A 14431-nucleotide genomic window follows, 5' to 3' on the forward strand; every position below is an offset into this window, starting at 1 on the left:
TCCCAGCCACTGGGGAGGCTGAGACAGGAGAATCACTTGAACCCGGGAGGCAGAGGTTGCAGTAAGCTAAGATTGCGCCACTGCACTCCAGCCTGGGCGACAGAGCCAGACCCTGTCTCAAAGAAAAAGAAAAAGAAAAAAAAAACTAAGCAAAAGACCATGGATATCCTTTTTTAAATGGTACAAATGACAAAAAGCAAACACGAATTTGTTTAGGGTGTTTCCATGACATTTCCCTAGAGCAGGATGGGAAGTGGAACTGGCCTAAATGGCTTTGCCAGGCACTGCACCCCTGTTCCACAGATACACAGACTCACAAACACACTCACCACTCACCCACTCCTCCCAGCGAGCTATCTTCTCTGCCATCTCCACGGCCTCCTGGTGCTCGCGTTCTGCTTCCTCAGCAGCCTCCCTGGCCAGCCGCTCCTCCGCAGCCTTCCGCTCCTCTTCTGCCTTTTCTTCATCTGTTAAACCGTAATTTCGAGGCTCCCCAATCTCTTTGATGAGCTGTTTGATAGCAAGTCTATTCTGAGCATCTTCAAGTTTTCCTACATCTTTAAATACCAGGAGAGAGATCAACACATACTTATATTCTAGGCCTGCCTGCAATTGGGAAAATTCTTTATTACTATAAACTTGTGATAGTCAATTATGTAAATTACCACATGGGGTTTTCTTTTCTAATTGCCAGCATAGTTCAGAATTTCTTCTCTCACGGGCAAATATCAGACCAGAGTCTGAGAGCCGCGGGTAGGAAAATTTGGACTTGGGTCTATGAGTTCTAACAATGACTTGATTTGAGTGGTTGGATGGCGGAATGGATTGCCTGAAAAGTAATGAGCTCTCCATGCCTGGAAGTATTCAAGCAAAGACTGGGACACTTCTTTCAGAGGTTTCTACAGAAGGAAGTCCTGCACTTGTGGGAGGCCAAACAGGGTGACCTTTCTGAAAATCAATGATTCTGGGATATGTTTTCAATTCATAAAAAAAAAACCATTTCAGTAAGTCTACTTAAATAGGAAAAAAATCCAGACTCCAGAATATCTGAAAAATGTTAGTTTCAAGACCAAAGAGAAGAAAAAGGGAAATGGTTTATTGATAAATACTGAGATCTCCACGGTCACCCAGGTGGTAAATTCTATACCACTCTCTTAGGGCTGCTTGGAAGGTGTCTGCAGAGAACGATGTGCAGCAGACACATTTTGGTACTAAGCCCCTTTAGACCTTCCTCTGGATAGCTGCTTACCCCACGCCCATTCATAGTCACTGCTGTGCCCACCCCGCCCATGTTTGTTTTTTATTGTTTTGTTTTGTTTTTGTAGAGACAGGGTCTCCCCATGTTGCCCAGGCTGATCTTGAACTCTTGGGCTCAAGCAGTCCTCCTGCCTTGGCCTCTCACAGTGCTGGGATTACAGGCATGAGCCACCACCCCTCCCATGTTTGTATGACCTTGACCTAGACCAGAAGCACCACCGGGATCTAACATGGGAAGAGGGGAGGAGCAGAGCCAATGCACTGGTTGGTGAACAGAAGCAAGCCTTTAAAAAAGCAAAAAACAGCTGGCCACGGTGGCTCACACCTATAATCTCAGCGCTTTGGGAGGCCGAGTAGGTTGAGGTCAGGAGTTCAAGACCAGCCTGGCCAACATAGAGAAACCCCATCTCCACTAAAAATACAAAAATTATCCTGGCGTGGTGATGCACACCTGTAGTTCCAGCTACTTGGGAGGCTTAGGCAGCAGGAGCATTTGAACCCGGGAGGCAGAGGTTGCACTGAGTTGAGATTGAGCCACTGTACTCCAGCTTAGGTGACAGAGCGAGACTTTGTCTCGAAAAAAAAAAAGTAAAAGTCATATTGGGTAGCTCCTCATTGCCTGACCTGTGACATTTAAATGCATTTCTCACTGGGTGTGGTGGCTCACGCCTGTAATCCCAGCACTTTGGGAGGCGGAGATGGGCAGATTGCTTGAGGCCAGGAGTTTGAGACCAGCCTGGCCAACGTGGTAAAACCCTGTCTCTACCAAAAATACAAAAATTAGCTGGGCATGTGGTGTATGCCTGTAATCCCAGCTACTTGGGAGGCTGAGGCAGGAGAAACGCTTGAACCCAGGAGGCGGAGGTTGCAGTGAGCCGAGATTGCGCCACTGCACTTCAGCCTGGGTGACAGAGGGAGATTCTGTCTCAAAAAGAAAAAATAAAATAAATAAATAAATAAATAAATAAATAAATGCATTTCTCCCTGATTGAGTAATTACAACCTTGATATCACTAACTGGACACCTTTGAGAAGGTACTCGGGAATGATTCCCCCTAGCAATATTCCACTCTGACCCCGGAGTGGGGCCGCTGCTGATTAGACTGGGATGGGGCACCTCAGCCCGATCTGTGATCAGCAGAGTTGCCCTTCAGGGAATGTGGGACAGAGTGAAGTCAGCTCTGGCCTTGGCTCCCAGTGTAGCATTGTAACTCTGGGGTGTGGGGTGGCCTCAGCCTACCACACAGGCCACAGAGAGGGAGAGTACACTGGCCCAAAGAGAGAGAGGACAAAGAGACACTGAGAGAGAAGCAGAGTCCAGAGCTGATGAGAGGATGCGATTCCCAGCATCTTTCCAGGGCCCCATTCCAGACCTTGCAGAGGCTGGGCTGCATCCCCGGCTGTGAGATGCCCTCCCCGCCTCCCATCCTTAGGATACATTTCTCCCCTCTGCTTTTATATTATCTCCCAGTTGTCAGTTGCAGATGAGGCCAAATGAGATGGGCACAGGATGACATGGAACACAATGGCCACTCATTCATTCCTCCCTGTTATTTCTTTTTTTTCTCAACATTTCTCCTGGGCTCTCCTGATCTTCCTATAAGCAGTTTTTTGGACCTAAATGAAAAGATGACAGTCACTATTTTTCTGAAATGTATTCTCCATTCTTTCCTAGTTCTCTAAATAATGTAAACTAATTTCCATATTAGGAGGTGCAGAACCCTTAGCTTTTACATATAAAGCATGTCCAACATGCAGAAACATGTCCAGATGAGGACAAAACCCAGTCACTGCTGAGGGTGCAGACAAGAAGAATTTGCAGATTTATAAATTGTTTTTATATTTATTTATTATTATTTTTTTTGAGACGGAGTCTCACTGTCACCCAGGCTGGAGTGCAGTGGCGTGATCTCAGTTCACTGCAACCTCTGCCTCCTGGGTTCAAATGATTCTCCTGCCTCAGCCTCCTAGGTAGCTGGGATTATGGGTACGCACCACCACGCCCAGCTAATTTTTGTATTTTTAGTAGAGATGGGGTTTCACCGTGTTGGCCATGCTGGTCTTGAACTCCTGACCTCAGGTGATCCACCCACCTTGGTCTTCCAATGTGTAGGGATTACAGGCGTGAGGCACTGCACCCAGCCATTTTTTTTATTTCATAATAGTATGTCATGTTATGCCTTAGTATTGGTAGGAATAACAAAATGACCACTTGTTGAACTCCTTCAATGTGCCAGGCACTTTGTATCTCTCTTCTCTACCGTTTGTAACAATCCTGCAAGCCTGATTACTTTCCTATTTCACAGATGAGAAAACTGAGGCCCAGCCACAAATGGAATTAGCTCTCCTGCCTCCTGCTGACATTATCCCTTAGCACTAAGCCTCCTGAGACTCCAGGGCCCAAATGCTATCCCATTGCGCAGTTGGGGGTAGAGAGCAGCCCCTGGAGGCCCAAGGGTGGGCCTGGCCAGGAAGCTTCCACCAGGCAGAAGCTGGTTCTTTCTCACCAAGCCCAAAGGAGGAATAAGTGTCAAGGTCCAGAAAACCAGAAAGGTAGGTCAGGGGTTCAACAAGCCAAGGGAAGTAGCAGCAGCTGTGAAAGCTGAGAGCTGGAGCCAGGAATGATAATGGTGATGATGAGGCTGACGTGATGCGGGATCACGAGTGCTTGCTGCGTGCTAAGCTCAGAGCTGTGTTTACAGGAAACAAGAAGGAATGCAGTGAAGTGCTATTTGCTCTTCTGGGTAGCTACAGGGATGGGCTGGCCAGTCAGAAGGCAGGGAAAGGGTCTGGAAGAGCACAAGTGCCCCATAATTTAACAGGGACAGAACACTGCCCCCAGGGAACCTGGGGGAATGGCCAAAGCAGCCAGCACCATACACACATTTCTTTAAAAAAAAAAAAAAAAAAAAAAGTTTGTCGGCCAGGCACGGTGGCTCACACCTATAATCCCAGCACTTTGGGAGGCTGAGGCGGGTGGATCACGAGGTCAGGAGATCGAGACCATCCTGGCTAACACAGTGAAATCCCGTCTCTACTAAAAATACAAAAAAATTAGCCGGGCGCTGTGGTGTGCACCTGTAGTCCCAGCTACTTGGGAGGCTGAGGCAGGAGAATGGCGTGAACCCGGGAGGCGGAGTTTGCAGTGAGCTGAGATGGCGCCACTGCACTCCAGCCTGGGCAATAGAGAGAGACTCCATCTCAAAAAAAAAAAAGAAAAAAAATTAATTGGGCATGGTGGCGTGTGCCTGTAGTTCCAGCTACTTGGGAGGCTGAGGCAGGAGAATTGCTTAAACTCGGGAAGCAGAGGTTGCAGTGAGCCAAGATTGCACCACTGCACTCCAGCCTGGGCAACTGAGCTAGACTCCATCCCCCAAAAAAAAAAAAGAAAGGATTTGTCATTTGACTTCATAATATATCCATAAATTCTCATACAATAATAACACCCTCCCACCACCAAATCCCCACGTAGAACGACTCCCCAGGAGGAGTGCCCTGTGTATTCCATGGCTTCTTGTGCCCCAACCCACAGTTACACTCCCCACCCTCCCCCACCCCCACAATTACAGCTAGACCTGCACCAAGCTTTGCTGGGGGTCCTGGACATTCACATTATCCTTGAATTCATTTCATACCAATATGTATCGGGTGAATTTCAATTTCATCAAAATAGTTGAAGACAGTCTCATCTTCGATATTGATGTCCCGGTAGTTGCTCAGAGCCCGGAGGAATCGGTCTTGGCTATAGTGGGTCCCTGCCACAATGCTCTCGGGAAGGTTTATCACACGCTCCTTCAGAAACTCATCCGAAGCATCCAGTGCACAAACAAATTCTGGGGAGAAGGAGAGACTCCAGAGTTGGCACAATACAGCGCAGCTAACTAGCAGGGTGCTGGAGAATGCATGGGCCCCTGGTTACCAGCCAAGACCTCCTGTTGCCACAAATAGCCTGTCCAGTTGGCTTTGCTGCCTCTCACGGAGGATAAATATATGAAAATCACCCCATTTCCAGAGATCACCTTATGAGGCCCAATTAGTATTTTGTGCAATCTATTATTTTCCCTTTCTTCCCCCCTCCCTCTCTTCCTTCCTTCCTCCCTCCGTTCCCCCACTGTCCCTCTGTCCGTCCTTCCTTCCTTCCTTCCTTCCTTCCTTCCTTCCTTCCTCCCTTCCTCCCTTCCTCCCTTTCTAACCAATAAAAGCAGCAGAAATCATAAGTAGCAAATCTCAGATAACCCTGTGATATCAGCTTCCTGGTTAATTTTCACATTGTCTCTTTTCTCTTTTTAAAAAAATACATACATATATATACATATATGTATGTATATTTATTTTAGAGAGATACAAGGTCTCACTATGTGCAGGCTGATCTCAAATTCTTGCCTTAAGCAATCCTCCCGCTTTGGCCTCCCAAACTGCTGGCAGGGATAAGCCACAGCTCCTGGCCTCACATTGCCTTCTATCCAGTACAATTATCACAGGCTTCCAAAGAGAGCTATGGCTACAACCAAAATGCTTTGATCGCCAGTTTGCCAAATTAATAAAAATGGGAACTCCCCTTGGAATTTTCATGGATCTAGCTCTTTCCTCAATGCCATTGGCTATGAAACACTTATGTTCAACATGATATGGTCAGCACTTATCAAATTCAACACACAGATCATGTTAATAATGATGACCATTTTACCCACCTGTGATTTTCTTTTAAACTGTGAAAGCAGCTGTTCCTCCAGCTTCTAGTACAAATTCAATGGATAATTGTTGAGCGAGTGAGAGATTCAAGTGTGGATCAGTGAAATAAACTTTCCAAGGTGAGTTGTGATTCTTAGATGTTCTCAACTACAGGACCAGCGTATACGTGTGCCCAGATCAGTGGCCAGGTGCATCATAAATAGCTTGCTATCTATTAGAGCTCAACAGAACTTGGGAATGATTTGATTTTTGTTCTAAAATTGTATTGGCTTGTAACATCATAATGCCATTCTCGTTTACTTGCATTCTAATAAGCTTCCTTGAGTGGGTGAAAAAGGTAAGCATACTGGGGAAAGCCCACAGGAGGTGTGTCCCCAAGGCATGTGGACATGTGTGAACATCATCTGCTGCAGATGTTAACTGTGAAAACAAAGGCTGAGACAGCGTGTGGAATAAGATCCTATAAATTCATAATAGTTTGACACTACCTCCATTCTGCATACAAGAGGCATTTTCACAAGTAAGTTGTTCCTTCTTCTTATTATTTATTTATTTATTTTTTGTGAGACAGAGTCTTGCTCTGTTGCCCAGGCTGGAGTGCAGTGGCGCAATCTCGGCTCACTGCCAGCTCCACCTCCTGGGTTCACGCCATTCTCCTGCCTCAGCCTCCCAAGTAGCTGGGACTACAGGCGCCTGCCACCACGCCTGGCTTATTTTTCATATATTTAGTAGAGACAGCGTTTCACCGTGTTAGCCAGGATGGTCTGGATCTCCTGACCTTGTGATCCGCCCGCCTCGGCCTCCCAAAGTGCTAGGATTACAGGCGTGAGCCACCATGCCCAGCATTTTTTTTTTTTAAATTTACCATTTGATTGTCATGATTTTCATGAGTGGCTGCCTTTTGAAAAGGAAGGTAGACATCTGAACCCCCAAATGCTGGTACGGTACTGAAATCAAAAGGATGTCAACAGATTTGCTGAAAATTGAATCCATTTAAGCTCTATGATGTCAGACATCTATATGAAAACATATTTTCTTTTTTATTTTTTTCCCTAACATGATACTCATTTGTTAGAAAATGTATGAATTATGTTAATAATCTATGAATTTCAAAAATATATTCTATCTTTCTTCCAGGCTGATCAGGAGGTGGAAGATTCCAGTTAATCAAATAATGAGTAACATCCTTGGCTTTCCAATTTTCAAAGATTTTTAATATGATAAAATATACTTCTCACTAGATGATTTTAAAAAAAATGTTCATTCATTCTCTTTATGACTCACAGAGAACTTCAAGATTCTGCAGTATCTCAAGACAGTTATTCAGAAAGTCTGTTGTCCTTGCACTGGCTAACTGTGGATAGTGAGTAATAGATTTCTGCTTGGTAAGACCGTAGATAACAAGGAGGTCACTGTATTTGGCTATCTGGAATCACATGAAAAATCTATGGGTTTTTTTTTTTTTTTTGAGACAAAGTCTCGCTCTTGTCCCCCAGGCTGGAGTGTAGTGGCGTGATCTTGGCTCACTGCAACCTCCGCCTCCCGGGTTCAAGTGATTCTCCTGCCTCAGCCTCCCGAGTAGCCAGGATTATAGGCGTGCACCACCATGCCTGGCTAATTTTATGTTTTTAGTAGAGATGGAGTTTCACCATGTTGGCCAGACTGGTCTTGAACTCCTGACCTCAGGTGATCTGCCCACCTCAGCCTCCCAAATTGCTGGGATTACAGGCGTGAGCCACCATGCCAGGCCGAAAAAGCCATGTTTTAACAAATTTCCAAATATTCATCAGGTAGGTACAACTTTAAACTTATCTCCTTCGACCAAGAGGTCTTGAAAGAATCAAACTGGACGTAGGCTAACAGTAGTGGTAAAATACAGTGGTTGCTCAATGGGAGAGAATACCATCTAGAACTGGATTACCATAATTTGGAATGTGTTTCTGTTACTTTCTGTATCTTATGCTTTGATTTCTTTTTTTTTTTTTTTTTTAAGAGACAGGGTCTCACTCTCTTGCCCAGGCTGAAGTGCCATGGCGTGATCAAGGCTCACCACCGCCTTGACCTCCTGGGCTCAAGAGATCCTCCCACTTCAGCCTCCTGAGTAGCTGGGACCACAGGCACATGCCACCACACCCAGCTAATTAAAAATGTTTTTGTGTGTGTGGAGATGGGGGTCTTGCTATATTGCCCATGCTGGTCTCCAACTCCTAGAATCAAGCAATCCTCCTGTCTTAGCCTCCCCAAGTGCTGGGATTGCAGGCGTGAGCCACCACACCATGTGCCTGTTTTGACATCTTGAGGGGGGCCTTACAGATCTGGGGAGAGACTGCTGCCCTTCCCAGGCCCAGCCAATACCTAAAGATAGTAACAACTTGCTTGGGAATGCCCCTCCTGTGCAAGCCACTCAATCCGTTTATCTAATCTCACACAGCAAGCCAGTATTTCCCTTGCTCTAAATCATCCCAGGACTAGGCCCCAGGCAACTAGAGACCACCCCTAAACTCAAACTAGCCAGTCCTGAACAGTTCACTGTGGCCTGTCTCGGCTTTCCCAAAGAAACCCCAACAACGGCTTTGATCTAGACCTTTCCCTTGTTCTTCTTCTGCCGCCTGACCAAACCTGGCACTCCCCATGTGCCCCCATCTCTAGGGAATCCTAAGTGTAAATTATTTCAATGGCATTGACCTCTCTATGTCACCATTCAGTTCCCTCCCTCAATTAAAATCCCACAGGTACAAATGAAACAATGCCCTAATTTCTTTCAGGGAAATAGAAAATAAAGACATTTTCTGGAAAGAGGGTAGTTTGCTAACAACAGATTAACGTTCCGAATAGATTACGTCTTAGACATGTTTGCACTGTGTCCAACAAAGAGAGGACAGCCCAGTGGCCTACGTTTAAGAGTCCTTGGTCACTTGACCTCTGTGCTTCCATTTCCTTATCTTACAGGCAGGTTTCATTAATTGTTTTGGAGGCAGTGGAGTGAGAAGACCTGGGTTTTAATTTAATCTCCCTACCATTTACTAGTGAGTGGACTTGCATACATCTCTGGGCTTTAGCTTCTGGATTGGGTAAACATGGGTGTAATTCCTGCCTCGCAGGATTGTGGAAAGGTTCAATGAGTGCCTGGCACATGACAAATTGCCAGTTGAACCGAAATGTATCCAGGTGCCTCAGTGAGGGTGTTATGATTTAGCACAGAGTTTGCAATGAGTGAATATTGCCTAGAAGTGATAAACGTACATACACTGGACACACCTACCTAGAATTTAATAATCAACAATAAAGTAGATGAATAAACTTTACTTTTTATTTGATATTTTAATTAATTTTTTCGAGACAGGTTCTTGCTCTGTTGCCCAGGCTGGAGTGCAGTGGTGTAATCAGGGCACCTGCAGCCTTGACTTCCCATGCTCAAGTGATTCTCCCACCTCAGTCTTCCAAGTAGCTGGGACTACAGGTGCATGCCACCACCCCTGGCTAATTTTTTTGATTTTTTTTTTTTTTTTTTTTTAGTAGATATGAGGTCTCACTATATTGCCCAGGCTGGTCTCTAACTCCTGAGCTCAAGAGATCCTCCCACCTTGACCTTCCAAAGTGCTGGCATTACAGGCACTGTGTCTGGCCAATCAACTTGGCCCACAGGCAAACAATAAATATCTATCTCCAAGGATGACTGCTATCTGGTGGTCTCAGTGCTTCCAGAAGCTTCTCTGCAAACTGTGCCGGACCAAGACAAGATAACAGCCGCAAGCTGCCTTCCTTGGGGACTCGATACCAGTGAGCAGGCAGGCCCTTTTCAGTTACAGCCTTGTCCTAAGTTGCTGAAAATAGCTTTTCTTCTAGTGATCATAGGACCCAAAATGATTCCCTATGAATATCTACCTCAAGCAAACTGACTAAAAACAACAACACTTTTTAATGTTTATGGGAAGGTCACAAGAAATTCCTGCTCAGTACTAAGTAAATCCTGTTGTGTACGATAAATTGCTTATGCTTTGCTTTCAAGAGTACTTTGTGAAATCCCTGTGTAAATATGTGATAGAATAAAACCGCTGTGGAGTTAAGAGTGAACTGAAAAGCTTTGGACCTGTGCAATCTCAAGTCAGAAGCTGAATGTCTTCTGGAAGAGATGATGGCATGGTTAGCACCAAAACCAGGGCAGGGAAGGAGCCTACATGACTCAGGAAGTCAAGCCATCAACAGATTTGCTACCTTTTGCTTTGTTACAGGAGAGAGCAGTAGAAGACAACGTTCCCATAGGGATTTCTATTCATTTCAGCAATTTAATATTCCTCTTGTTTATCCCTTGGTGCATTCTCTAGTTTGCAAGTTTATGCTTGAGAATATCTTTTAATTTATTTCCTAAAAAAAAAATCCTACTTTATTAAACTCAAAAAGATTGTTTTGGCACAAAAGGGGTATTGGGCTACTCTAGGCACACTGCCTATGGTGTAGCCCTGCTCCTTAAGGAGTAGCAAAAAAAAAAAAAAAAAAAAAAAAAGAGGCTGGGCACGGTGGCTCACACTTGTAATCCCAGAACTTTGGGATGCCGAGGTGGGTGGGTCAGGAGATCAAGACCATCCTGGTTAACATGGTGAAACCCCGTCTCTACTAAAAATACAAAAAAATTAGCCGGGTATGGTGGTGGGTGCCTGCAGTCCCAGCTGCTGGGGAGACTGAGGCAGGAGAATGGCGTGAATCCGGGAGGCAGAGCTTGCAGTGAGCTGAGATCGTGCCACTGCACTCCAGGTTGGGCGACAGAGCGAGACTCCGTTTAAAAAAAAAAAAAAAAAATTAGCTGGGCATGGTGGCAGGCACCTGTAGTCCCAGTTACTGGGGAAAAAAAAGAGAAAAGAGAGAGATGTCAGAAAGCATTCTTCTTTTCTTTTGAGACGGAGTCTCTGTCGCCCAGGCTGGAGTGCAGTGGCGTGATCTTGGCTCATGCAATCTCCATCTCCTGGGTTCAAGTGATTCTCCTGCCTCAGCCTCCCGAGTAGCTGGGACTACAGGCACATGCTACGACACCCAGCTAATTTTTGTATTTTTAGTAGAGATGGGGTTTCGCCATGTTGGCCAGGCTGGTCTTGAACTCCTGACCTCAGGTGATCCACCCGCCTCGGCCTCCCAAAGTTCTGAGATTACAGGCGTGAGCCACCGTGCCCAGCCCAGAGAACATTCTCTTCAATGTGATCTTGGGGAAATAAACTTACCAGGTATAATTAATTTATCAAAGGGAAACATTCTGCCTCTGACTTCATCTTCCTCCTCCTCATCTTCCTCTAAGAAAACAAAATATTCCTCATTGTGTTTATTAATATATTATTACTATGGATCACAGCAAAAAAATCCAAATATCTTAAGTAGCAAGCACTAATGAAAACTAGCCATAAATAGCACATGTATTTTAGAAATAGTCTCACAAACTAAATGTACATTGATAGATGCATGGATAAAGAAAATGTAGTATATACATCCAACAGAATACTATTCAGCCTTTAAAAAAAAGGAAATGGCGGGGCATCATGGCTCACACCTGTAATCCCAACAATTTGGGAGGCCGAGACAGTAGGATCACCTGAAGCCAGGAGTTCAGAGATCAACCTGGCAACAGGGTGAAACCTCCAAAAAACTTTTAAGTTAGTTGGGCGTGGTCATGCACGCCTGTAGTCCCAGCTACTCGGGAGACTGAGGCAGAAAAACCGCTTCAGCCCAGGAGGTCAAGGCTGCAGTAAACTATGATTGTAGATATCACTGTGCTGCAGCTTGGGTGACGAACGGTCTATTTTTTTTTTTAAAGGAAATTCTGCTATATGCAACAACAAGGATGAACCTTGAGGACATTATGCTAAGTGAAATCAGTGACAGAAAGACAAATACTACATGATTCCACTTACATGGGGAACTTGAGTAGTCAAATTCAAAGAATGAAAGAGTGGGATGGTGGTTGCCAAGGGCTGGGGAGGGGAAAAAACAAAAATTACTAATCAACAGGTGTAAAGTTTTAATCAGGCAAGATGCATAAGCTCTAGAGATCTGCTGATCAATACAGTGCCTATAGCCAACGAAAATGTATCGCACACTTAAAACTTGTTCTGAGGGCAGATCTCATGTTAAGTGTTTGTGCCACAATACAATAAAATAAAATTTTAAAAGATTTGTAAAAGGCTATGCACCTTCAGCCACAATCCGGGGGAAAAAAAAGAAAAAGCTACCTAAAGAAAGGTGAGCCAAAGCTCAAAAATAAATAGTCTCTCTAGTCTTCTGTTTACTTTAATTGAGTGACTACTTCTCTGAACAATAAAGTTGCAACTTATTTGAATATAAATACTCAGAACACTCAAACTTACGATTGAACAGGTCTTTTGCTTGATCATAGGTCTTTGGGAATCCATCCAAAATATAACCTTGATTCCTGCAAGGCATTGATTTTAGCTTTTCTTTCATAAATCTAATTATATATTGATCGTCTAGTTGACCTGATAAAAAAGCATATATGTATATATTACTGTGGAGTCACATTCTACATAAGAGTTTTTTTTTTTTTTTTTGAGACGGAGTCTCACTCTGTCGCCCAGGCTGGAGTGCAGTGGTGCGATCTCGGCTCACTGCAAGCTCCGCCTCCTGGGTTCACGCCATTCTCCTGTCTCAGCCTCTCCGAGTAGCTGGGACTACAGGCGCCAGCCACCACGCCCGGCTAATTTTTTTGTATTTTTAGTAGAGACAGGGTTTCACTGTGGTCTCGATCTCCTGACCTCGTGATCCGCCCGCCTCGGCCTCCCAAAGTGCTGGGATTACAAGCGTGAGCCACCGCGCCCGGCCTCGTAAGAGTTGTTTTAAAGTTATCTCAAAAATTGTTGTGTAGTCAAAGGTACTATTGGAAATCCCTATTTTGCTTTTTTTTTTTTTTTAAGAGACGGGGTCTCACTCTGTCGCCCAGGCTGGAATATAGTGGTGTGGTCATAGCTCACTGCAGTCTCAGCCTCCCAGGCTCTGCAATCCTCCCACCTCAGCCTCCCAAGTAGCTGGGACTATAGGCACTTGCCACCACTCCCCGCTGATTTTTAAATGTTTTGTAGAGAAAGGGTCTTGCGATGTTGCCCAGGCTAGTCTTGAACTCCTGGCCTCAAGCAATCCTCCCACCATGGCCTCCCAAAATGTTGGGATTACATTTTGGCCCTTAAAGTAAAAAATATGTGATTTTGTATTTTGAACATGATGTGAATTCTGATGCACAATAATGTAGGAGAACCCAGTGAACTTGTCTGCAAGAAAGAGCATGGGCGAGTGCTGACGTCTGCACTTTCAAAATGTTCTGTAATCCCAATTTTTGGTGAAATTGATTGAGGAGCAGCAACTGCAGTAATGCAGAGAGCTCCCCCCGCTCGCAGGGTTTCTGTTTTGATATTACACCTCTGTAACCTTACTATACAATAATAAATGCTTCTGTTGTGAGCATTGTGAGAGAGCATTCATGTACGTTGCTAGCACACGATTTACTAAAAGAAGGTGCTGGATATGACTAACAATCAAACTTGACCCGACTCTCAAAGGCACTTTTCTCTGTAACGCTTCAGAAAAGAACATGGCTCCCTTCTCCCTGTCTTTTCCAGTTGGCATTTCTGACCTGAGCCCCACTGGACAGTTCCCTCTCAAGCCCTGACACTGGGTTCCTGGCACTGCTTGGGGAGGATGAGGAGGGAGGAGTTTGTTCTAAAACTGACACAGTGGTTTAATAACAACATGATGCAACTCCACCACAATATCCATCTATCATTCCATCATAAGTATTGAACAGCTACAACGTTCAAGACGCAGCCCCATCCTTACCTTGCTTAATGTGTACATTATAGTAATGTAAGTTTGACAAGTTAGAGAAATTGATCTTCAAAGCTCTTTCTAGAGTTTGTACTATTCTTTTACCTTATCAGTGAATCTATTATACCTTTACCTTATCAGTGAATCCCCCTCCTCCTCTCCCTCCTCATCCTTCTCCGCCTTCTCCGCCTTCTCATCCTCTCCCTCCTCCTTCCCTCCTCTTCCCCCCTCATTTTACATAATGTAAAATAAATAATTTCAGGCTTCTTTTTCTTAGTCTATCAATGACAATAAACTGATCTAATTAAAACACCTCTCCTGGCTGGGCACGGTGGCTCACATCTATAATCTCAGCACTTTGGGAGGCCAAGGTGGGCGGATTACCTGAGGTTGGGAGTTTGAGACCAGCCTGACCAACATGGAGAAACTCCCGTCTCTATTAAAAATACAAAATTAGCTGGGCGTGGTGGCACATGCCTGTAATCCCAGCTACTCGAGAGGCTGAGGCAGGAGAATTGCTTGAACCTGGGAGGCGGAGGTTGCAGTGAGCTGAGATCGCACCATTGCACTCCAGCCTGGGCAACAAGAGTGAAACTCCATCTCAAAAACAAAAAACAAAACACCTCTCCTTTCTTCTACCTTTCAGTGTCACACCACCCATTAG

At 44.9% G+C, this 14431-nt stretch overlaps 1 protein-coding gene across 5 annotated transcripts in view; it reads right to left on the reverse strand.

The window, feature by feature from the left end:
- AK7 (adenylate kinase 7) overlaps positions 1-14431 on the reverse strand; it is a 97689-nt gene that overhangs the window by 5759 nt on the left and 77499 nt on the right. For 2 of the 5 annotated variants that reach the window (XM_030802884.1, XM_030802881.1), the window contains 4 exons: positions 12300-12428; positions 11163-11231; positions 4893-5090; positions 337-557 (listed from right to left, as the gene is read on the reverse strand). In XM_030802884.1, coding sequence (XP_030658744.1) covers positions 337-557; positions 4893-5090; positions 11163-11231; positions 12300-12428 — 617 coding nt within the window. The remainder of the gene's footprint in view (positions 1-336; positions 558-4892; positions 5091-11162; positions 11232-12299; positions 12429-14431) is intronic. The other 3 variants (XM_030802883.1, XM_030802882.1, XM_030802885.1) reach the window with 2 other exon arrangements.

This window comes from Nomascus leucogenys, chromosome 22a (genome assembly GCF_006542625.1).
Source record: "Nomascus leucogenys isolate Asia chromosome 22a, Asia_NLE_v1, whole genome shotgun sequence".
Lineage (NCBI taxonomy): Eukaryota > Metazoa > Chordata > Mammalia > Primates > Hylobatidae > Nomascus > Nomascus leucogenys.